We start from the raw sequence: 23,569 nt of genomic DNA on the forward strand, positions 1-23,569 counted from the left end.
GTAATTGTTCAATATATTTAAAATACAAAAAAAAAAAAGAGATGATTAAATGTAAGTGCTAAAAATAAAGTAAATTAAAGTATATTGTTGTATGAAACAAGTTGTTGTTTGTACCTTATATCTATATATCTCTCTATATATATATATACAACATTTTGCGCCAGTTTTTGTTTTCCACTTACAGTAAATACTCGCTACAATATGCATGTAAATCAACAAGGTTTGTTTTCAACAGCCAGTTAACATGGCTATGTAATTGGTTTTTGCTTTTATTTGTTAATTTTTTTTTTTTTTTTGTATAAATTTAACATAATGGCAGCCTTTTCGTTGCCCTTTGCAGCGGTACATTATAGCTAGTGGCAACTGTGTGTCTTATTCTATCAATTTCTATGCATTTTAGTCTCTCAGAAACGTCTTAAGCCCATTTACTTTTCAAATGCATCAATTTGTATTAGTGTGCGGCCTGCCCCAAAAGTGTATTCGATCTAAGTTATTTTGATCTCAGCTGCCGGCGGATTCACCTGATTGTTGTTGCTGCCGAATTTGCCAATTGCTGGCTTCAACAATATGAACTTGGGATTGACCACCGCAGCAGCAGCTGCTGCTGCTGTTGCATTTGGTTTCTTGGCTGGCGTTATGGTCACCGTGCTGGGCGCAATGGCATTCATGGCTGCCGTTTGGTTTGTGGCCGCCAGCGAGGAGGCTGGCAAAATTGTTGTCACTCCATTTTCATGCTGAATTGTGTTTGCATTGTTAAATATTGCACGCATTTTATTGCCATTACTTTGAGATCCTGTTATTGTTGGTGTTGTTGTTGCTCCTGTTATTGTTGCTCCTGCTGCTGTTGCTGCTCCTCCTGCTGCTGCCGTCGTCAGCACATTTATTTTGGGCGCCTGCTGCCGTTGAACGAAACGTGCGGTAAACTCGTTGCCCGTCAGCACCAGATTCTGGGCCTGGCCGCTGATGGGTAAGCCGCTGGCCAGTATTAAGCGTTGCACGCTGCTGCTGGTGCTGCTGCGTGGCTTCTTATCTAGCTGCTGATCATCCTGCTGAAAATTTAAACAGAATATTAGAAAAAGAAGCTCTACAGTTTGAGTGCCACTGTAAACAAACGATGCCCTTAAGCAGTCTTATGCATTAGAACAGGACGGCAATAGCAACACTTGCGCCCATAAAGTAAGTCAAATCGAACTGCATAGTTGAGAACTTAGCTATTTTTAGCTATAGCTAAATTTACCTTCAGCTTAATTTAATTTTGTTCGAAACATAGAAAGTTGCAGAAGCGCCATATTTAAAAATTTCTTTGACAACATTAAGTTATACATTCGAATAATCATAAACATAACATAATTATAGATCTCATTTATGCAGAAATTTGAATATAGCTTTATATTCTATCAGCACTGTTGTCTGCGCTCTGCAAAGCACTCGAATGTAAAGAAGCGAGATGGCAATAGCAGCGCAACAATGTAAATCGCTCTTGTATCAAAACGAGATAATCACATGCATAGATGATTGAACCAATACATTCAGCTGCTGCTGCTGCTCCTGCTGTCTGCGCTTTAGGCAAATATGCTGTTCACTACATAAATAATTAATCATTATCTGCACTCACCGTGGGCGGACTCACAGATTTGCGTTCTAGCACATGCTCATCGAAGCCCGAGTCCGAGGAGTTGTCACTGAATTTGGTGGCCACAGAGGAGGAAGTAGAGCAATTCGATGAGGAAGATAACGATGAGGGCGAGGCAGCACCCACAGCCGTAGTTAAGATGTTTGAGTGCAATGCTGCTGACGTCACAGTCGCAATTGCTGTGGAATGTTGCTGTTGTTGTTGTACAGTTATTGTTGCTGGCTCAGTCTTATTCAATGGAATTGGACTTATTCTATGTACTTCGCCCTGTGGAAATGACTCCGATTGTCGCTTAAAATACAAATGATGCTTCTTTAACGCCGGCGTGCTAATGCTCTGGCTAACTGGCTTTGGCTCTAGTTCCGTCTGTTGCACCGTTGTCGCTACTGGTTCCAGTTCCCTTTGCTGCTCTGGCTGTTGTCTGCGCCTGCGATGTTTCTCGCAGGGCTTATAGAGCTCCGTATCGATTATGTAACAGGCGCTGCCTAGACTGAGGCTCTGGAAGACGGTGCCGCAGCATACGTCCAGTCGCAGCAGATCGTGCTCCTCGAAGAACGGCACATTATCGACGGCACGTCGATTCTTTTTTGGTTCCAGCATGCGCCGTCTCTTGCTGCCCGTATACCGCGAACGTTGTGCAGCACTCTTCTTTAGCAGCGATTCCGTGGCCAGTTGCGCTGCTGCAGCGGTGCGCTTACGCGTCTGATATGGTGTTGCGGCAGTGCTGCCGATCAGCTGTTGTTGTTGTTGCTGGAGCTGCTGTTCGTGCTCGTCGTAGCTCTCGTTGGAATCGCTCGGCTGCTCCTCGGAGTGTGGCGAACTATTGCCATTGCGTTGGTGTTGCTGCTGATTGGCGGAAGAGGGCGCTGTTGCTGCTGTTATTTTCCCTTTGCGATTCTTTTTGAATATCTTGGCGAATTTCTCGGGTATGAAAGAGCCCGCTGACTTAACCTCACATTCGTTCTCTCGCTTCTTTTGCTTGGCGAGAGATTTGGTGCCGGGGCCAGCGCGTGCATCCACCACCTGTTAAAAAAGACAGAGGGAGAGAGGGAGAATAAGTTTCGATTGCAGATGACGCTTTCTCTTTGTTTTCACACTCACATGTCCCCAGTGACGTTTGCTGCCAACAGGCAGCCGCTTGTAGCGCTTGACCAGCAGGACGCAGGCATTGCAGATTTCACCGTTACGCGGCTCATGCAGATTGAAGCATTGCATAGACTCCTTTTCGTATTTGCGCGACGCCGTGAAACGCGAGCTGCTCGACTTGGCACGGCAAATGCAACAGCCGTCCGTGGAGCGATAGACGCGTGGCTTATGGAAGTTGAACATGATGAAGATTTTATTGCTTTATTATTATTGTAGTTTTTGTGTTGTTGAAGAGATTTGTTCTCTTTTTGTAATGGGATTGGGTGCTCTCTTTGCTTTGTCACAAAGTTAACTATTTTGAATCATACGAGTTCTGTTTGCTTAGCAAGTCAATTTTTGTGCGACATTAATTTATTTGTTTTTTTTTTTTTTCAATGGCTTTAACTTTTTTAATTGCTACTTGTGCATAGCTCTTGTTGTTGTTATTGATTTGAGCTCGGACATCATCATCCATCGTCTTCGTTGCGATGTTTTTAGCTGCATTTGTGTTGTTTGTTTGCTGCAAAAGAAACAATGTTTAAAAATAAACTATAAGCAAATAAATTTCAAATTTTAAACAGTCAAAGAAAAAGTAAACAGCTGTGCGCGACAGTGCTGTAAAATGTGTAGTTTCTATGGTCTATTGTGGCAAGTGGCAACGCTGCGAAATCGCAACTCGTTGCATTAAAAATCAAAATATGTATACATATAATATACGTATTTGCATGTACATTTATTTTCATTCAATTGTATTACAAAAATACGTGTGCATAATAAAAGCATTGCCCTTTCCATTGAAAGCATGTGAAAAGAAGAATAAGTGAAAATATAACAGCTGGCAACAGTGTTGCCGTACTTGTGTTTTCTCCCTCATTTTACGACGACAACACAAAAGAAATATTTAATACAAGAAAGAAACAAAAAATATATTAAGCGGTGCACAACTTTTGTCACTCTTATCATCATTTAGCAGGTGGCATGTTATACATGCACACATGTACATACATACATATAATAATAATGCTAATTAAATGCTAAATTGTGTACAGGCAAATGCAAGACACAAAAGCAGCTGACTGAACACGCACACTTGAACACACATACATGCGCACGCATTCATACATGGATTGTACTTTGCAAAGATATACAACACACACACACATACAGCTCGCATGAAGTTTACGCACGTTTGTGCATGTATGCGTGCACTTTGGGGACGCGTAAACAAAGCGTCGCGCAAAAATGAAATACAGATGTACACACACATGCACATTATATGCATGTGTACATAGACACTGCATTGCGTTGGCGCGCGCGCTCGTTGCACTCTCGCACAAAAACAGCAACAACGCATATACGCACATATACACATGCATATGTACACAATTCACCCCGACGTTTGTGACGTGACTTTTGAGCAGCGCCGTTCGCTTTGATTCCAGGTGCGCGTTGTTATTGGGCCTTTGAATGTACATGTGTGTGTGCGTGCGTTTTAATGCTTTTTATTTTATTTTTGGGGACACTGATTTTCGAGCATTGGCGTTCAAGTTGAAAGTGCGTACATACATACATACACATATACATATACAGGCATATGTGCGTAAATATATATGTGTGTATGTACCGGCGCGTGTGCCACACACACATTCACACTTTCATATACATATGTAGATATGCGCATGCTTCTGTGTGTGTGCGATCGTGTTTGATGCGAGCTTGTTGTTAGTACATTACGTGTACGTGTTGGTAAACGTTGCGAAGTTAAAACGTTTAAAAATTAGTGCAATTGCCGTTGTATGTGGAGGAGTATGGAGGCTTCGATGGACAGAGAGAGAGGGTAGACCTGACCACCTTCTCTTCTAGTCACTTAAGTATATATATGCATATGTGTGTATCTTTTGGTGTTGGTTTGGTGAAAATGTGCCTACTGCGTAAACAGGTTTACAAATTTTTTCTCTCTTAGATATCTTATATTTAGTGCCGGACGCCGACTAGATTGTTGTTGCGGCTGCAGCAGCTGCCCACGCCACGCGCGCTCTACACAACACAGAAGTAATACATGCACACACACACACACACACACGCATACACTCATATGTTTGTCAAAAAAAAAAAATGTTTTGATCTTGGCAAAATTTTCATTTACTCGCGTCTAAAGCCCATATTAAGTCATTAAATTTTAATTTACCTCAACTTCACATCTAATTCACTTGATTTCTTTTGATTGTTTTTTCTTTTTATATTTCCTATTTATTATTTATTTCACAAGTCACTGAAACATTTACTTTCAATTAACATTGAAATAATTTTGAGGATATTTTATGCATAAAGTGCAAATGGAATTTACGGAGAATAACGAAACGCGTCTGCACGCAAGAAACACAAAGACAAACTGACAAACCAAAAATACAAAAAAATGAATAAAATAAAATAAAACCGCTGCGCTGCGCTGCGTTGATGTTGCTGCTGTTGACGGCGACGGCGACGCTGACGCTGCCGACGCCGCTTTTCAGTCGTCACTTTTTCGTAGCCATTCGTCGCTGTATCTGTGCGTACGAGCGCGCCTATGTGTGCGAGTGCAGCGCAAAATGTACGAATCCGAAACAGCGCTCAGAATACGTAGCACAAAGCAAATGCAGTGATAACACAACAGTAACAGCGTAAGGCAGCAAAGCAGCAGCAGCCCCAGCAGCTGAGCGCAAAACAAACGCTCTTGTGTACGTGAGAATGCGCGCAGCAAAAGCAACAGCAAAAAATTCCGGTTGTGAAAAAAAGTACACACACACATGCACACTTTTATGTACGTATTAATACACACAGCAGTATTGAGATACAGTGCGAGCGAGTGAGAGCAACAATTTGCATAACAAGACGGCGTTGCCACACTACACAGAACAAAAGGAGGCAAAACATTTTGAAATTTACTGTATACGTATATGTGTGTATATGTACATGCATATATATTTAGTATTGGTGGTTGCATGTAGTTTGTTATTGTTTGCGTGGCAAGTAAAACACAAATAAGAACAATAGTACTGGCTGATAAAAACGCAAAAACGTGTGAGAGAAAAAGCTGATAAGCGCCGTTGATTGGTTGTTCTTGCTGTTGTATTTGCGGTTCTTGCTACATGTGTACCTACATATATACATATGCACATACATGCATAAATTTAAGACGCAATTCAAATCAAGCGCCACACACACACCCACAAACTTCTATGCTTACTAGTATATTTATAGACCCCCCTCCACAGCAGTGTAATACGTGACAAACGAGATGTAAGCACTGTTGCCACACGCAGAACGAATGTACCAAGGATGGTACAGCATTTAATGGTACACTCCACATGATTACAAATTTGTATTGACGTATAGATTTTTAATTCGCAGAATTATACTTTTAAGTGTAGATTTGCTAGGAAAAAAAGTGATGGCATTATAAACGTTACCATTTTACGGCTGCCTTGAGCTAATCCAATTGGAGTTGTCTTTGCACATCTAATGTCACCATGTAACTAGAAGTGGCAACTCCGTCAGCTGCTGCTGCTGCTTGCACACTTTACAACACTACCAACAAGCAAAATGCAACAAATTGTTGGCAGTCTGGTTTTCTTGTTTTCTTGTGCTGCGGCGAAAGTGTCCGCAAGCGCAGCCGAAAATACATGTCCAAAAAAGATGAAAAAGGTACATAGTTGTGTATATTTCCTTGTCGTGTGCTACGTGCCAGTGGCAACGCCAGCAACAAACAAACAAATAAATCGCCTCCAAAAACGCCACAATCTAGGTCAACTGCACCCGTTATTGGTTGCTATGGCGCTTGCTTGATTTGTTTTTGTTTTTCTTTTTCTGTCTGTTCCTCCTCTTTCCTTTTGTTTACAAAGATGCTAAAGACGCGCAGATGCGCAGCAAGTGGTGAAACACTTGCAAATGCAAGAAAATCAAATAAGCAAGCAATGACAATTTGACCAAATTTGGTACGTTACATTAAGCAACGACAATTTGTTTATATATTTACATATGTATGTATGCGAGTTCGCCTTAGCCAATCAAATTACATTGCAAATGAAACCAAAACAATAACTGTACTTGTGGTAAATGGACTGAATATGGTTAAAGTAGAAGGGGGAGTAATTATGAGCAAAAGTTGAAAAGAACTGCGTGGGCGACTGCTAATAGCGCATTTTATAAATAGATATATGCGTCAAAGATGTTGGTTTATTGTCATACTCGCACACATACGCATACATTCAGCACATAATTAACGATGACCTTGTTTTTGCTATGGCACGCATGAAGAAATCAACTTTCCTACAAACGCACACACTCGCACACACACACACATATTGCGTCTGACCGAAAGTGAAAGACAAGCCTGTCTTATTGGAATTCTCATAAGAATGTGAAAACAGCAACAATATTGATAATAACAGCAACAGAAGGAGAGTAGCAGAGAGTAATGCGTGAAACAGGTTGCCGTTAAGCTCTTTGGCAAAACCAAAAACAAAAACTACAAGATATTCGAAATAACGGTATTACAAACACACACACAGTCGATTTTCATTCAGTATAAATAAAATGCCAGCGTAATACTCAACAATGACAACAACAAAGCAACCACAACTAAAATAGAAAGTAAAAATCTTTAAAAGAAAAAATATGCAACTTTGGGCATTTTAGTTTTAACTTGAATAACTGTTTCTTGACCAACACAAATATATACACATACATGCACACATTCATTGGCTTGCCGTAGCCTGCGAGAGAGCAGAGCGCACCAAAATTGGAAGTAGGTTGCGCGCTCTCGCGCTTACCTGTGTGCTGTGTGCTCATTTTGGCAAAGTGAGCGAGTGAGCAACAGCCATCTGCTTGCTTCAACGCATTGCCTGTTAAGTAATAGACCGAATTCTGTGCATGTATGCATGCATAAACTGTGCATGTGTGTGTGCATGCAGAGAAAGCGCGCGCAAAAAGATTCACTAATTGAAAAAAATATATCAAGTATTAAACGATATGACAGCGGGATTTAATGTATACATTTTGCGAAGTTTTTTTTTTTCGTAGTTCACACACATATACACACAGTCACGTCTGTATTTCCGCACATTTGGGGCTTGTTGTGAACGAGGTTAAGTTGCCGCTGCCATTGAAAGAGTTCATTGTTGGGTTTGCGACCGCCGTTTCGTTTGATTAGCAAATCGAAGGTCAACAACAAATTGTTAACAGCTTTATCTACGCATTTGGAACAGATACACACATACGCAGAATACGCATTCGCACTCGCACACACACACACACTCATACATGTACATACATGCATTTGTATGGAAGTGTACATATGTTCTATTTGTGCGCTTTATGCTTAACCTTCGTTTTTATGCATTTGCGTTCGCTTTATTTTGAATGTTTGGGCTGCTAACTTACAAGCTCACACACACACACACACATGCGCACTCATATTTGCATATATGCGCATTTATTTCTCATTGTTTGGTTGATTTGGTTTCTTACCGTTTTGCACTATTATTGACAGCTTTTATCGCTGTCACTATATTGTTGTTTTTCTTAAATACTTCTTTGAATATTTTATGCACTGCACTCACTCAATCCTCACTTGTTAATTGATATCTTGTTTAAGCACAATACCGCTGGCTTGGACACCGCAAGTGATGGGACAGTTAATCATATGATACACAGTCGATTAATTTGCTTGAATTGATGACGATTCGATTGTGTACGATTAAAATGCAAAGAATTTATTTTAAAATGGCACTTATAGCTAAGTGCAGGAGTTGAATTAAAAAATTAATAAGAAAGGAAAGAAGCTGACATTGTTGTGTTTCGTTGTTGTTATAATGGCATGGGGTCACACCGCTATCGATAACAAGTACATTTGGCGGCAAATCTCCGCATATACTGTGGCAAGATCAGCGCACAGACGTCGTGGTGTGCAATAGTACTAAAAACTTATCTATATTCGTACATATAAATTATATATTATATGCTATATATGAAATAATAGCTATATTTTATGATTTTTGTAATGTTTGCTCATTTGTTTAGGTTTTAAAAAAGTTATAATAATAATGTGGCAGACATATCGGTATTAAAGCTTCTCGATATATGACGTTATGTTATTCACATCCCTATTTGCCGGCAAACACAATACCGAGCGGCAATTGGAACCGCGGATATTTACAAACAACATACAGTAGCCGCATTAATGAGGCTCGTGAAGCCTGGTTGGGTGCATCACGATGGTAAGCAGTATTCCATGCAGCCGGGCATTTAATTCCACTGTGAATTGCTTGTAGATAAACCCATCTTCTCAGTGGATGTGCACCAGGATTGTACGAAATTTGCGACTGGCGGGCAGGGAAATGATTCGGGACGTGTTGTTATTTGGAACCTCAAGCCGGTGCTCTCCGAGAAGGATGAGAACGATGCATCGGTACCCCGCATGCTCTGTCAAATGGATCAGCACTTGGCGTGCGTTAACTGTGTGCGCTGGTCGCAGAATGGACAGCTCCTTGCATCCGGTTCCGATGATAAGCTGATCATGATCTGGCGCAAGGCCCAAGGATCAAGCGGTGTCTTTGGCACCGGTGGAATGCAACAGAATCACGAGTCCTGGAAGTGCATACACACGCTGCGCGGCCACGACGGCGACGTTCTGGATCTGGCGTGGTCGCCCAACGATTACTTCTTGGCCAGCTGTAGCATAGATAACACCATCATTGTCTGGGATGGTCAGGCCCTGCCCAACATGCTGCAAACTCTGAAAGGACATACGGGTTTAGTTAAAGGCGTGGCCTGGGATCCGGTGGGCAATTTCCTTGCCTCGCAGTCGGATGATCGCAGCATAAAGATCTGGCGTACTGTAGACTGGTCGTGCAGCACAACGATCACGGAACCGTTTCAGGAGTGCGGCGGCACCACACACATCCTGCGGCTTTCCTGGTCACCCGATGGCCAGTATCTGGTATCCGCGCATGCCATGAACGGCGGTGGACCCACAGCCCAAATAGTGGAACGCGAGGGCTGGAAATGTGACAAAGATTTTGTGGGCCATCGCAAGGCGGTGACCTGCGTACGCTTCCACAATTCCATACTTACGCGGTATATGGCCGGCGATAGTCCCAGCAAAGCGATGCAGTACTGCGTCCTGGCTGTGGGCTCCAGGGATCGCTCGCTGTCCGTGTGGATGACGGCGCTCCAGCGTCCCATGATCGTCATCCATGAACTGTTCAATGACAGCGTGCTGGACCTGTCCTGGGGTCCGCAACAGTGTCTGCTAATGGCCTGCAGCGGCGACGGCACCATCGCCTGCCTGCAGTTCAGCGAAGAGGAGCTGGGCACACGCGTCCCCGAGGTGGAAAAGAAGGCCATCTTCAAGCGCAAATACGGCGGCTGTATCGAGGACAACTACGCCATCAAGCAGCAGGCACGTAGTGTGCCCGAGTTCACCTCCTATGCCCTGCCCAATGCGGCCATGGAGCGACGCCTGCCTGTCCAGCCGGGTCAAGCGGGCACAGCGTCGCCAGCGCGTGCCATTAGCAAACAGACAGAGACGCGAACCAAAGATGGCAAGCGACGCATCACACCCATGTTCATACCGCTCAACGATCTCTCAGAGCCCATTTCGAGCATGGGCAGCAGCAGTATATCCAGCAGCAGCATCGGCACCGGCAGCAACGCCATCCAAAGCAACAGGTGGGCAGCGTCTATAATTAACAGCCAGAGGCAATTGATGATGAAGATGCTGAGAGGAGCCGCTTGAGAGGCGATTATAGGGAGAACACGAATGAAGCAGGTGACAACTGCATAGTAATCCTTTCTAGAGCGGACATCTAGCTAACTCCATGAATTTCAAAATAGAGCAAGTGCATCATAGGCTAGCAGTTGGAGTTGACTGTGGAATGCTGAAGTTAGAACGGAGATGAAGAAGAAGAAGAAGACGAAGCCAGAGCAAGTGCATCACAGTCAGGCAATCGGAACTGAACTTTGAGATAAGAAAACGTTTAAAGAGAAGGAAAGGAAGCAGAAGAATAAAAAAAGAGAAAAAAACAGTAGAAGAAGAAGAATCTGACTAGCTGGGAAAGTCAAAGATTTTATCAATAAGCAAGAGAAAGATAAAAAGAAGAAGAATCAGAAGAAGACGAAGCAGAAGAAAAATCTAGCTAGCTGGGAAAGTCTACGATTCAGCCTCCTGGGAGTAAGTGCAGCAAAACCAGGCCATTGGAATCACCTATGAAATGATAATAATAATAAGAAGAAGACAGCCAGCTAGCTTGGAGAGTCTTTCAGATGAAGAATTAGCCCCGAAGCAACTCATTGAAGAGCAGCAAATATAGATCATGGCTAGCAGAAATCAGGAATCAAGATCTCTAGCTCTAGCTCTCCTCTAGCCCAATCCAAGCTCACAGCTAACCTATTCTCCGTTTCTTTCAGCAACAGCAATAGCACCAACAGTGGGAACCATGGCCTGGGTATTGCCGGAGCGGGCACAACGAATGCCGTGAGCGGGGTGGAGCCACTGATGCCAGAGCCGTTGTTCACACGGCCAGAGCCAGTGGGACGCCTGATGTTGCCCCCGGCGGCGACGGCGACAGCAGCGATTGCACCGCGTCGCAATTCGATGCAGTTGCTCAGCGATTCGAATAGCAGCAATACGCTCGGACCGAAGATGCAGATCACGGCGAATAGCAAGTGCGAGTTCACCAAATCCGCGCAGGACTATCGCATCCATGTGCAGAACGGGCATCTGAAGACGGGCTACGGCATGGTCGCCAAGGTGACGGCGCAGCTGAGCCGCGAACAGCTCTGGGAGATGTATGTGGGGTCGCCCGTGATCAACGTGAATCTGTGCAGCAAATATGTGATGCTCTGCTCGCTGGACGGCAGCATGCGGCTGTTGGCCATGCCGACCGGCTGTCCCATCTTTCCGGCCATCTCATTGAACAGCGTGGCCGTACACTGCACCTTCAGTCCGGACAATCAGATGGTGGGCGTCCTCACCGAGTGCGGCCTCTTGAGGATCTGGCACATAACCAAGCGACGCATTCGAGTGGCCACCAACTGCCTGGAGCTGCTGACCAAGCACGGCATGGCGCTGCAGTTTGCCATCACGGACCAGGGCATGCCCCTGATTGGCTTTCCCAGCGGCAATTCCTACTCCTATTCCACCACCCTAAAGTCCTGGCTGGTCCTGGCCACGGGCGACGCCATCATGTTCAACGGCATTCGTGGCTCGCTGCCGCGCGATCTGGAGCACGTGAATCGCAAGTTCCCGCTGCTCAGCATGCAGGCCAGCACACAGAACTATCTCAGCCTGCGCGGACCTGTCGAAATGTGAGCTTGCAGTTGATCTAACTCTACGTTCCATAGCTAATCTCAATTGTGTTCTAGCGATCCGGAGAGCTGGCAGCAAACGGCCAAGGTGCTCTTCCTGGAGAATCAAATAAAACTGTGCGAGGCCATGGAGGCCATTGAGGAACTGAAGCATTGGCACGTCATGCTCACCTTCCAGCTGGCCACCTATGGCACCGAGAAGCGATTACGATTATTCTTGGATGGCCTGCTCAACAGGGACCCGGAGCTAACGCAGGTGAATAGCTGAATAAGGGATGAGAGCCTTGAGAGGTGACTCCTTGTAGAAACTGCTTGAATGTTATGCCTTCATTAAGCTTCGATTGGAGTTGCTTATACTCAGGAGAAAGCTTTCTAAACAATTCTCTAGACGATTCAATGGCAGCCTCTTATAGTTAAGCCCACACGAAACTGAAATAAATTCAGTCTAATCCGCAATCCGCTTTCTTTCTCTTCCCGCAGTGTGTGCCGAAGCACGAACTGATGCAGTGCGTCCTGGAGTCCCTGAAGCCGCACACCCAGTGGGAGCACATATACAACGAATACCTGGAGGTGTACAAGCTGAACGAGGAGAATTTCGTGATCGATGCGCCGGCGCCGCAATCCTCCTCAACGCTCACCTATCCACTGCCCTCATCGCCGTGCACGCGCACCCGAGGAGCAGCCGCTGCGGCGGCTGCCATCGAGAAGCTGCTCACAGCGGAGCCATCGTCACCGCCGCCGCCGCCGCAGCCGCCCGCTCAGTCTGACTCGGATCGCAAGAGTGCCGAGCCGGACGGCTGTGAGACGGAATCATCGTCGTCCTCACAGCCAGCGTCGTCCTCAACGCCAGAGCCCACGTTACCCGACCTCGAAACGGACAAGAATTGAGTGTTAGTTGTGTTAGATGTCTGCCCAAGCACCCGATCAGCGATGTACTGTTCTTATATTTATCCATTCATTTGATTGTTTTTCTTTTCTTTTTATTATATATTTGTTCTGGTCTGCCACTGATATTCCATTCACAGATTATGTCAACTAATTGTAAGCGATAAATGCGAAAGTTTTTAATATAATGGTCACTATTTTGATAAGCATACAAGCTCGGCGTTTCTATTAGCTGGGGAGCAGGTGTTCGACCTGGTTTAAGAAGCCTTTTAACACCCTCTCTCTGCTGTACTTGATAAGCTATAAATGAGCTCAATCAATCATTTGATGTCTCAATTGAATGGAATAATATTAAAAGCTTCTGGAAATCTAGATTGTAAATCTAGGCATACAGTTACTATATGAAATATGAGTTCTTTGAAGCGAAATTCTCTATGAATATTTGATTTCTTACTGTAACTCTTCAAGTTCTACTTTGATCATCAATCAATTAATCTATCTATAGACAGAGGCAACATATTCTAAATCTTGTTTCATATCGAAAAAGCTATACACTAAGGTATTTATCCACCATAGCACTAATTTTGATCCCACACTCATGAATCAATCAGTCGATCAATACAGCTGGGCCCATTAATCAATGAGTCAATCAATCTATCTGACTATTGGTAAAAAGTTTTCTAGAATCTTATATAGCTTATCTTTTATATTATATATCCGTAGCTTTGTCTTGCATCTAATAAAATAGTATAGAGCTTTACCGATAGTCTCTATGTTGATCATCAATCAGTTGATCAATCCGCCAATTGATAAAATAAAATATAAACAATGGTCAAAACCTCATAGAGATAGAGCTAACTTTCTACTATATAATAAGTTGCTCATCATCGAATTCAATTTCCCAACAGTTCTCGTAGGTTTATCATCCATCAATCAATCAAAGAGTCTTCGCTCATTTTTGGCTAGATAGACACCAACACGTACATTTATTCATATAGTTATAGACACTTATAAAAATTTCAATTTCATTGAAGTAGATGTAGTCAAAATGCAAATATCCATATAACCGATATACATATGATATATCCGGGTATTGACATATGTATACATTTATGTGTATGTGTGATTTTAAGCTTAAGTTAAAGTTGAATTTCTTATGGAGCATATAGGGTTACCTTAATAGACATCAATTAGTGTGCAAAACATCGTAAAACAACTTGAAACTCACTCTACTCTATTTGAGGTTATGTTGTGTTCCATATGTGGTAAGAGATCTGATCTTAAAGTCGAGTGCTTTGAGTTGAGTTAAAAAGTTGTTGTTTATCGTATTATTAGATGGCATATGATTTGAATAGTATTTGAATATGTAAGTATATACGTATGTATATTTTGTTTGAGGTTATGTTATATATATTTATTATTATAGGATATGTTATAGTTGAACAATTTAAGTTAAGTTACTTTGTGCTTAAATGCATTGCATGTGACTTAGTTGCTTACGAGTTATTAGCGCATATTTAGTATATAGTTTATTTAGTATATATACTAAATATGAACATTTCCAGGCAGAGTTTTGGAACCATTTGATGGGATCATCTCTGATCTCAAACAGATTTGTAATAAGTTAATATAGGTGGAATGATGAACTGAATATTTCTTAATTCTCATAGTTTATATGGAATATATATATATATTCCTGGAACTATATAGAGTTGTATATGTATATATATGTATATTTGGACACTTAGCTAATTATTCAAGTATTTATGTTTATGTCTCTATGGATTATAATATTTACATATATAGACATTGTTTACATAAAATTAACAGATATCTGGACATATATGTATATTACATGCATTATTATTAGATATTTGGTGGGTTATCTTATAGACATACAAGATCTGTTAAATAGTGAATATATATCATGACTATACTGATATAGACATACATCTATTCTTAGACAAATGTGACAAAATAATCTTTGCTTTATAGCTATATCATAGCTTAGGATATAAATATTTATGTTTATATATCTACTCCATGGTTAGCAATATTTGGAGCTTTGGATAGCTTCTATATAGACACATATAACTAAAAACTAATTCGGGGCTATTTACAAAGCTTTGGCTGACAAGCTTCTATCGTATATATGGACACAATGAGTGTATCGAAGAAATCTATGGCTTAGTTTTCGATTAGATTTCGTTAACTGTTTATACAGCTGACTAGACCAAGCGACTTAGCCCAGTGTTGAGGCTGGCGCAGATGTTGGGGCAGCAGCAGTAGCAGGAGCGGGACCAGCAGCTGCTGCTGCCAATGCTTCCGGCTATTGGGGACTATAGTGCGGACCCGGAGTGCCCAGATTCTTCATGGGCGAGTCGAATTCAGTCGCAGCTACAGCAGCAGGTGTTGCCTGTATAACTGTTGCTGCTATGCCAGTTGCTGCTGCTGATGCTGCTGCTGGGGTTCCTGCTGCTGCAACGCCAGGCCCTGGCCCTGGCCCAGGCCCAGGCACCGGGCCAGCTCCAACGGCAGCTGCAGCTGCTCCTTCTGCTGCGGCTACTGGCTCTGGCGGCTGCAATGGCCCAGCGGGCACCGAGCCAATGCGCTCCTGCAGCGACTCGTAGAGCTTGTGAATGTGCTCGTTGTGCGCCGTGGTCGGCTGCATGGCCTTCATTAGGGTCGCCAAGCGGCCAGCGGGCAGCTTGTTGTGGACATACCAGAGCAGCTTCAGCATGTGCCGCGATGTCACATTCTCACGCGTGAGGCCGGCAAAGATGAACTCATCGAAGAGTGTGGTGCAAAAGTCTTCGGTGCCGAACTCATCGCTCATGGGTATGAGCAGCGCGATCAACGAGTGCAGGAAGGGATCCTCGTAGGCCCGATCGTCCTTGCAGCCTGACAGAATGGCCAGCACGCGCAGCACGCCCACGCGATCTTTGGTGCGAGCTGTGTGCAGCGTGTAATACATAGCCAGAATGCTGGAGACCGAGCTCTCCTGAATGTAGGTCTCGACAGCTTCTGGAGCAGGACCCGAATGCTCGATGGTGGTCAAGGCAGACTCGCGCTCGTCGGGCGGCAGCTTGCCGTGCAGACTGCGGCACTGATCGTCGACCATAAGCGACATGAGAGCCGGCAGAAACTTGGTCACCACCTGGGCGTCGAGCTTGGGCTCCTTGAAGTCCTGCGAATCGATCATGACCCAAGCGCTGAGGCCGAGTGCCAGCATGCGCAGCAATAGAATCAATATCGGATTATCCCTGGGCATGCCCTCGTTGTTGATCAGATGCTGTAGTATCTTAATGACCGAGGTGGCCAAGAAGTTAATGGCATAGGGATCGCACAGGGTCATCGACAGATCGCCCAGCACCTGCTCCTGGCCACGCTTGATGTTGTCGAGGAAGCCCTGCAGTTCGCGCGAGCGCTTAATGTCCACATTCTTCTCTCTGATACAGGCATCCAGACACCAGGTGAATTTGTGGCACGGATCTATCGAGATGATCTCTTGCACTTCCAGATCGTGCAGCGCCATCAGCAGCTCAGCGCGCAGTGTGCAATAGTGAACGTTGCGTGTGCGCAGGAAGAGCGTGCGCAGAAACTGTAAAACCATGTCGTAGAGCTTGACACTGGTGCCGATCATGTTGGCCAGCTTCTGGACAACCTCGCCCTGCCTGCGCACCTTGGGCGTGGGCTGAAAGAACAAATTGTTGAGATTCGTGTGGTCGAAGAGAATGTGCTCCTTCTCGCGAATGTACTGGGACAGCAGTGGCGACACCTCGTCACCGAACAGCGACTGGTTGTCGCGCCATATTTGACGCTTGACCTCGGTGTCCGTGTCTGCATAGAGCTCACGATCGCGCACCAAGATTCGCAAGTATTTGTCATCGATGTGCTGGGTGTTCCGCAAGATGGCCATGACGACGGGACGCAGTGACTTGACGCGCACCACGGGGAAGCTTTTGACCAGCAGCTCCTTGAGCTTCTTGTCACGCTCGCGAGGCTCTTTCTGGCCAAGATCGTTGATGTGCGCGATCAGCTTGTCGCGCAGCTCCTCCATGAGCGAGGTGTGAAAGTCTAGACGACGAACGCCATGCAAGTCCAATAGTGGCAGCATGGGGCGCAACGACGGCAACAAGACGCCATTCTCCAACTGCCGAGTGTAATTGATATGCAATTAAAATTTTCGCGCCCTTTTTCTTTTTATCCGAGGTAAACAAACCTGGAAACTTTCGATGGCCTTCAGCGGATCTGTGCAGGAAGTGAGCGCCTCGCGCAGGAACGCTTGACCGGGTATATTAACATCCTCTAAGCCAGTGCCATTGTTTTTGGTGGGTGTGCTCATTTTAACTCAACAATTTGGGAAATGATGGAAAAATTGTTGGCAGCCAAAATGGCAAAGCGAATGCAGAAATAAAACTAGTGATGACAGTTTGACTAGGTACAGAAATGCATCGATTACGGCTGCAGCGATGTTTGACATTCTGGTCTGCCGATACTACGTTGCCTGCAGTCACTAACTTATGCAGTTAGCGGTAAGAAATTGAGATTTCACATTTATTTACGATTAACGTTTCTATAATACTATATTGTAGCTTCACAGAAGTGTGTGTCTTGTCGGGTCGAAGGTGCATCGATTGCCGCTGCAACGATGTTTCTAGCCGCAAGACTAATAATGCGATAGGTGCTATGGTAACGATAGTATTTAGGGCTGGTATTATTCCGCTTCAGCCCTCTGGCAACACTAACCGCTTCTCTTGGCCACAGCATACACAAACACAGTACGGCAACGCTGAGTAGCCCAAAAAAATTTCTATCCAAAAGTTTTGTTTTTTTCTGCGTAATTAAACATGGCCAATTCGTGGCTACCCATACGGTGTGTGCAAGAAACGTGTGTGCATTAAATGTTGAATTCTGTGTGCATTTTGGCTGGCCTGGAGCACACGTACGCGCAAGCCAAGTGTCTTGGCATGCCAGACCATTTATCAATTGAACACACAGCGAGAAAGAGAGAGGAATCTGATGACCGAAATTGAATAATAAACGCAATTACACGCAAAAGGTGTAAACAATAACATTTGCCTGTGACTTCCCTGAGCGCAGCTGTCAGTGAAATAATACGAGCAACAGCAGCAGCAACAAGCTAATACAAAGATATATATACATATACAGTGGCACACACGCATACACATATCCAACGTACACGTACACGCATACACTCATACGCACACACACAGACAGCATGTCGGAGCGCAAGCGTTATCACAAGGACAATGCGCCCACGGACGATATTATCACGCTTATCAATCTGGTGCGCCAGAATCCGGCTCTATATAACTACAAGCTGCAGCCGAATCAGCGACGACGCCCGGACATATTGAGCGGATGGCAGGAGGTATCTCAGCAAATGGGCAGTGAGTAGCAGTAGTTGGCTAAGACCGCACTTATTTACATATATACACATATATTTGGATGCTTTAATTGAGCAACTTTTTACAGACAAGTACAGCGTGCAGGAGGTGCGACGCAAGTGGAAAAACCTGAGGGATACGTACCATCAGTATCGTCGCCGTTCGCCCAAGTGCATAGAGGGACGCTTGTCCAAGTGGCGATATGCCAAGCAGCTGGACTTCCTATCGAAGGTGTATCAGCCCAAATTGAAAGCGCATCGCAATGCGCTGGCCGCCATGGTGCAGATCAAGAAGCAGCCGGATGATGAGGATGACGACGAGGATGAGGATAATATTGTTGATGGTGGTGTTGGTGGCGTCGAGCATGACCACGATGTGGAGCATGACATTATCGATGAAGATGAACATTCGGATACAACGGCCCTGTCCTCCTCACAGATAACGCTCGTCAGCGATGAGACCGAGGCGTTCATAATGACCGCCTATGAGGAGAGCGTGGCTGATGATACGGTGCATCACCATCACAATGCGCACAGAATGGCCATGCCACAGCAACACCATCATCAGCAACAACAGCAGCATCATCAGCACAATCATCACCAACAGCAGCAGCAGCATCAGCAGCAGCAGCAGCAGCATCACCATCATCATCAGCAGCAGCACGACGGCAGCATGTCCAGCATTGAGCTGTCACAAATCACTCACGATGACGATGACGTGGTCGACGATGAGTTGGACGACGATGATGTGGTGGACCATGACGGACAGGTGGTCGACATTGTCAAGCATGAGCTGGACGAGGATGGCGCCACAGCAGCTGAGGTTGATTACGAGGAGGTCTGTCTGTACGAGGAGGCGAGTGGCACGCACTGCGAGCTGGGCGTCGACGGCAGCAGCGATGTGGTCGACAGCAAAGGCTTCCATTACATTGATGCTGACGAGTTCTGCATAGAGGACATCGAACCGGAGCCAGAGACACGCACCACGGTGAGTGTGCCGCTGCGTGCAACAGCGCATCATGCGCACGCACACACCCACACACACACACATACACAGCATCAGCAACATTCTCACCACTTGGTGAGCAGCGCCACGGCCACGAACAGCGTTTTGGCTGGCGGCGGCAGCGTCATCACGGCCGACACCAAGCTCAAGAATCTCACACTCGTGACGACCACAGCAGCTGCGGCGGCGGCATCCACATCGGGCTCGGCCTCGAGCAGCCAGCGCTGCCACGAAGCAGCCAGCACCCAGCAAATAGCGCTCGTCGACGTCACCGAGGCGACGAGCACCAGTGTCACCATATCCAGCACGCCAGCCGTGGCGTTGAATGCGGCCACGGTGAGCACCACACTGCCGGCGGGCGCGACGGCGGCAGCGGGGGTGCAGCCACAACAAGGAACAGCTTCAGCTGCGGCAGCGGCCGCAGCGGCAGCAGCAGCTGCCACACTGTGCAATACATCAACAAATACGCCATATAATGGGGCGACGACCATACTGCAGCTGCCACCGCTGAGCTGTCCGGGCAATCAAAATAACGTCGTCGGCGGCTCCTCCTCCGCCTCTATCAGCGTGGCCGCCTCGAGCAGCACACTGATCAAGGACGAGGAGCAGCAGCAGTTCGCGCAGGCGCGCATTAAGCGCGACGAGCTCGATTTGTTCTTCGATTTTCTCAAGAAAAAAATGCAATATTTTAGCAAGACGCAGATCACACACATTCAAATGGAATTCCTCAACTGTGTCAGCAGGCAGGAGACGGCCGAGCAGGATGCCAAGGACTAGTTGCATATGCATTCATAGATATAGACAGCCCATATGTGCAGAGCTATATACATATACATATATATGCTTGATTATTTAGACTTTTTTTTTTAGTAGTTCCCCTAGCCAAACAAAAAACAAAAACAAAAACTACAAATTATTAACGCCTGCCCCCAGCCCAGTTGAAATTCTATTTTTCTCTTCTGTAAGTGTTTGTCTGTAGCTTTAGCCTCGCTTTAACTTCCATATACCATATATATGTGCAGATTATTTGCATATATATGTCTATCTGTATAATCGTATGTTTTAATCGTAAATTTTCCCAAAAAAAACAAAAAAATAAATAAATAAATAGGCTCTAAGTATAAAGAACTTAGTCTGTACGAACTTCAAGTGTAATGAATATAATTGTAAAATAAACTAATCGATTCCCGAAAAAAGCAAAAAAATAAAAAATAGAAAAAGGAAAACAGTTCAAATTATAAATATATAAACAAACAAGGCGAAATTCATTTACCTCTTACCTTTTCAATCCAGTTGCAGTCCCAGCTCTCTATCGCTGTCTCTCTCTCTCTCTGTCGCTCTCACACTCAAAGCTCTTCCATTTCCCGTGCACTTTTTAACAGCACTGTTAATAACACGCACGCCACTGTTAATATTAACAGTAAGCTGAATATGCTCGCTGCTATTAAATCTCATTTTACTGCCATTTGGAGACATTTTTATGGCCACAAAGTATATATATTCACGATCTACATGAATGGGATATTGGTATACTATAAGGTATAGTATTGCTAAGGCCCTCAGCTAGCTTTGGCCAGTTAATTGCCTTTTAGTCCCATCATCTATTTCTACTTTCAACTCTCACAACATAATTACAGTTGAAAATATTTCACTTATGCCGTACAATTTATTTAAATAATATATGTATTTGAACTAACTAGAAAACAGTTTTCATAGCAAACTTAAGGGTTATTAGCTTTGCAAATTTTATTGGCATTTGGCCAAGGTCCTGGCACATTGGCGCGATTAACGACAACAACAACAATTTATTTAGATTTGGGCGAGAGAATCGAAAAATATATGTTGGCGAAATAAACGAAGCTTAAACTAGAAATTTAAGGGGCTACAAGATCAATGACTGCTGGCCATCGAAATATATAGACGAGAACAATATTCGTAGGGGGCATAGACTCATTAGGATAGGATTGCAACTAGTTGTAGATGGAGTTCTTTAGCTTTCAACTGGCTAATTCGCTCACGCCGCAGGCGCCTGCGTGGTGGTGGTCGGTGGAGATGGCGTTGGTAGCGACTCGCCCTTCAGCCTGGCAATGTGCTCCGAGTTGAAGAAGATGACGGTGATGGTTATGTCGTCCCGATACAGACGCACCACATCCTGTGGCAACGACAGATAATACGAGATCTTCGAGTGCTCAATACCATAATCTGTGGCGCCCAGCGCATGGCGTATCAAGTGCGTCGCAGCATTCTGATCAATGGGTTTGCGTGTTAGACCCGCTCTGGAGTGCACAAAGAGATGCTCCAATTAGAGAAGTTCATATAAATGAAATGCATATATAATTTCCTTACTTTCGCTCCGCCAATTGCTCGGAGATCTGCTGCAGCTTGACATCGCCCGGCGGCAGTCGCATCGGCTCCAGTATCTTCTTCGAGTTGATGTGCTCGCCCACAAGGCTGACTACTTCGCTGGGCGTCAAGAAGTCCCAGAGGCCATCGCTGGCAATGACTAGAAACTTGTCGTTCGAGCACAGCTCGTGCTGTTGCACATCGGGCCGGGCGGTCAGGTACGGTGGCGTATAGTAGTTGGGCGGCAGCACCTGTTCGCCGAACATGGGCACCACCTTCTTGTGTAGCGTCTCCAATGGCCATTTGTAGCGAAAGTCGCCGAAAGCGCGCAACGGCGCCAGCTGGCTGAGCAGCCGTCCATTGCGTATCACCGTTTCGCGCTCCTCCTGCGGATGCTCGCCGAGAATGCGGCTCACCTCCGTCATGTTCTCCACGTTGTGCTCGATGTTGAGCTTCTTGGGGTGCCATTGATTCGTCTCTGGGTCGAGCACGCCCAGCACAGCGCCGCAGTCCCCAGTGCTGGCCACGTGCAGTTGCAACCCTTCCAGATGCACCAGGCAGGCGACGGCACCTGCAACGTAAACCAGAGAGAATGTCAGCTGCTCCTCGCATTTCTTCCCATGTCTGTCTGCAACTCACCCGACAGCGCCACGCCCATTGTGCGCGCATCGTTGCTGCCTAGCGCCTCCTCGGACAAATCGGAGTCCAGCTGGATAAACGCCTGCTCCAGCTCGCTGGCCACATCCCGCGACGGCTCCCCACTTAGCCGCTTAATATAGCGCTGAAAGCTCTGCTCATACAGGGGCCGAATCTCACTCACAAAATCCACTTTGTCGTTGTGACACTTGAGAAAGGATTGACTGGTGCATTCCTGCTTCATCTGCTCGCGCAGCACTTGGCGCGGCAGCGTCGCAGCCGAAATGTAGCGCAAGAGTCGCTTCGACACAACCTGGCCGCAGGCAGCGCCCGCATGCCCATCGAAGATGCCGCAGATGAAGCCGTTCCGATGCAAGAGACTGGCCTCGGTGCGCGAATCCTCGCAGGGGGAATTGGAGCCGAGCTGATTTGTTTCATAGCTGCGTATGATGCCCTCCACCGGGAAGTTGTACACAAACTCGTTCTCTTTCAGGGTAATGTTTACCTGGGGGCGCAACGGCAACAACAGTTAGAATTGATTGATTGATTGATCGATAGCTCCGCAGATCGATACTTACATCGTAGGGGCTTAACTGTGGCAATTGGGGAAGCAGCCGCAGCGCGTTAAGACTGAATTCACGCACATTACTGCGCACATAGCCAACGGCGTCGTGCAGCACAAATTTTAACATCTATATGTATATATATATATGTTTATATATATATATCTTGGTTTGTTCGATAACCTTAGGCGCACACGTTGATCGGGTGTATGGAACAGTTGACAGCTAACAGCTGCTCCTAGTTTTCGTGCGCCGTTTCGCGTTCTGTGTTAATTGTATTGGCGCAAATTTTGCTTGATATTGGTACCCGTCTGTTATTGTACATTTGTGTAATGCCAAAGTAAAAACAATATAAAAATAAAGCCGAAATAAAACGTACTATTGTCAAATGTGACAGCTAGTGATGGTAGCTGAAACAACTGAATGTATATCGATAGATTGAAACTTCGTTAATATTTGATTTTAACTTTTCAAAAGCAGCTGCAGCTGTTGTAGGTTTAAATATTTGCGTCTACATTCTACATTTTACATATCTTCATATAACAAGATCTTGAATACCTGAAGGCTCAGCTTAAATCGATGATAGATTTGAATTTTCTTTGGCGCTGCCACTTTGCTTG

At 45.2% G+C, this 23,569-nt stretch overlaps 5 protein-coding genes across 11 annotated transcripts; 2 read left to right on the plus strand and 3 right to left on the minus strand.

The window, feature by feature from the left end:
- Positions 1 to 260: 260 nt before the first annotated feature.
- Positions 261 to 8,428, minus strand: LOC108618918 (uncharacterized). Of its 4 annotated transcripts, none has more exons than XM_089475657.1 (4): positions 8,267 to 8,428; positions 2,735 to 3,278; positions 1,616 to 2,656; positions 261 to 1,046 (listed from the first exon to the last, which is right to left on the minus strand). In XM_089475657.1, the coding sequence occupies exons 2-4, from the start codon at positions 2,960 to 2,962 to the stop codon at positions 486 to 488; spliced, it is 1,830 nt and encodes a 609-aa protein (XP_089331783.1). In that variant the 5' UTR covers positions 2,963 to 3,278; positions 8,267 to 8,428; the 3' UTR covers positions 261 to 485. The 4 variants fall into 4 exon arrangements, with proteins under 4 accessions (XP_089331783.1, XP_017870629.1, XP_089331782.1 ...); XM_018015140.2 differs by having other exon boundaries at positions 261 to 1,049; positions 8,267 to 8,426; XM_089475656.1 differs by lacking the exon at positions 8,267 to 8,428 and adding an exon at positions 6,208 to 6,347 and having other exon boundaries at positions 261 to 1,049.
- Hira (histone cell cycle regulator-like protein) lies at positions 5,363 to 13,205 on the plus strand. 4 transcript variants are annotated; one of them, XM_089475654.1, is made up of 6 exons: positions 5,363 to 5,475; positions 8,819 to 9,015; positions 9,070 to 10,468; positions 11,207 to 12,106; positions 12,164 to 12,362; positions 12,587 to 13,205. In XM_089475654.1, the coding sequence occupies exons 2-6, from the start codon at positions 8,979 to 8,981 to the stop codon at positions 12,992 to 12,994; spliced, it is 2,943 nt and encodes a 980-aa protein (XP_089331780.1). In that variant the 5' UTR covers positions 5,363 to 5,475; positions 8,819 to 8,978; the 3' UTR covers positions 12,995 to 13,205. The 4 variants fall into 4 exon arrangements, with proteins under 4 accessions (XP_089331780.1, XP_017870621.1, XP_017870622.1 ...); XM_018015132.2 differs by having other exon boundaries at positions 5,419 to 5,558; XM_018015133.2 differs by having other exon boundaries at positions 5,419 to 5,558; positions 11,213 to 12,106.
- Positions 13,206 to 14,356: 1,151 nt separating this feature from the next.
- NELF-B (negative elongation factor B) lies at positions 14,357 to 17,635 on the minus strand. The gene is made up of 2 exons (XM_089475655.1): positions 17,214 to 17,635; positions 14,357 to 17,144 (listed from the first exon to the last, which is right to left on the minus strand). The coding sequence occupies exons 1-2, from the start codon at positions 17,334 to 17,336 to the stop codon at positions 15,321 to 15,323; spliced, it is 1,947 nt and encodes a 648-aa protein (XP_089331781.1). The 5' UTR covers positions 17,337 to 17,635; the 3' UTR covers positions 14,357 to 15,320.
- A 97-nt stretch (positions 17,636 to 17,732) lies between these two features.
- LOC108618917 (uncharacterized) lies at positions 17,733 to 20,664 on the plus strand. Its single transcript, XM_018015137.2, has 2 exons — positions 17,733 to 18,405; positions 18,491 to 20,664. The coding sequence occupies exons 1-2, from the start codon at positions 18,234 to 18,236 to the stop codon at positions 20,182 to 20,184; spliced, it is 1,866 nt and encodes a 621-aa protein (XP_017870626.1). The 5' UTR covers positions 17,733 to 18,233; the 3' UTR covers positions 20,185 to 20,664.
- A 464-nt stretch (positions 20,665 to 21,128) lies between these two features.
- Pdp (pyruvate dehydrogenase [acetyl-transferring]-phosphatase 1-like protein, mitochondrial) lies at positions 21,129 to 23,380 on the minus strand. The gene is made up of 4 exons (XM_018015145.2): positions 22,965 to 23,380; positions 22,390 to 22,891; positions 21,754 to 22,321; positions 21,129 to 21,683 (listed from the first exon to the last, which is right to left on the minus strand). The coding sequence occupies exons 1-4, from the start codon at positions 23,076 to 23,078 to the stop codon at positions 21,422 to 21,424; spliced, it is 1,446 nt and encodes a 481-aa protein (XP_017870634.1). The 5' UTR covers positions 23,079 to 23,380; the 3' UTR covers positions 21,129 to 21,421.
- Positions 23,381 to 23,569: the final 189 nt, after the last annotated feature.

Source organism: Drosophila arizonae, chromosome X, assembly GCF_054131065.1.
Source record: "Drosophila arizonae isolate 15081-1271.41 chromosome X, UAZ_ARI_1.0, whole genome shotgun sequence".
In the NCBI taxonomy this organism is placed as follows: domain Eukaryota; kingdom Metazoa; phylum Arthropoda; class Insecta; order Diptera; family Drosophilidae; genus Drosophila; species Drosophila arizonae.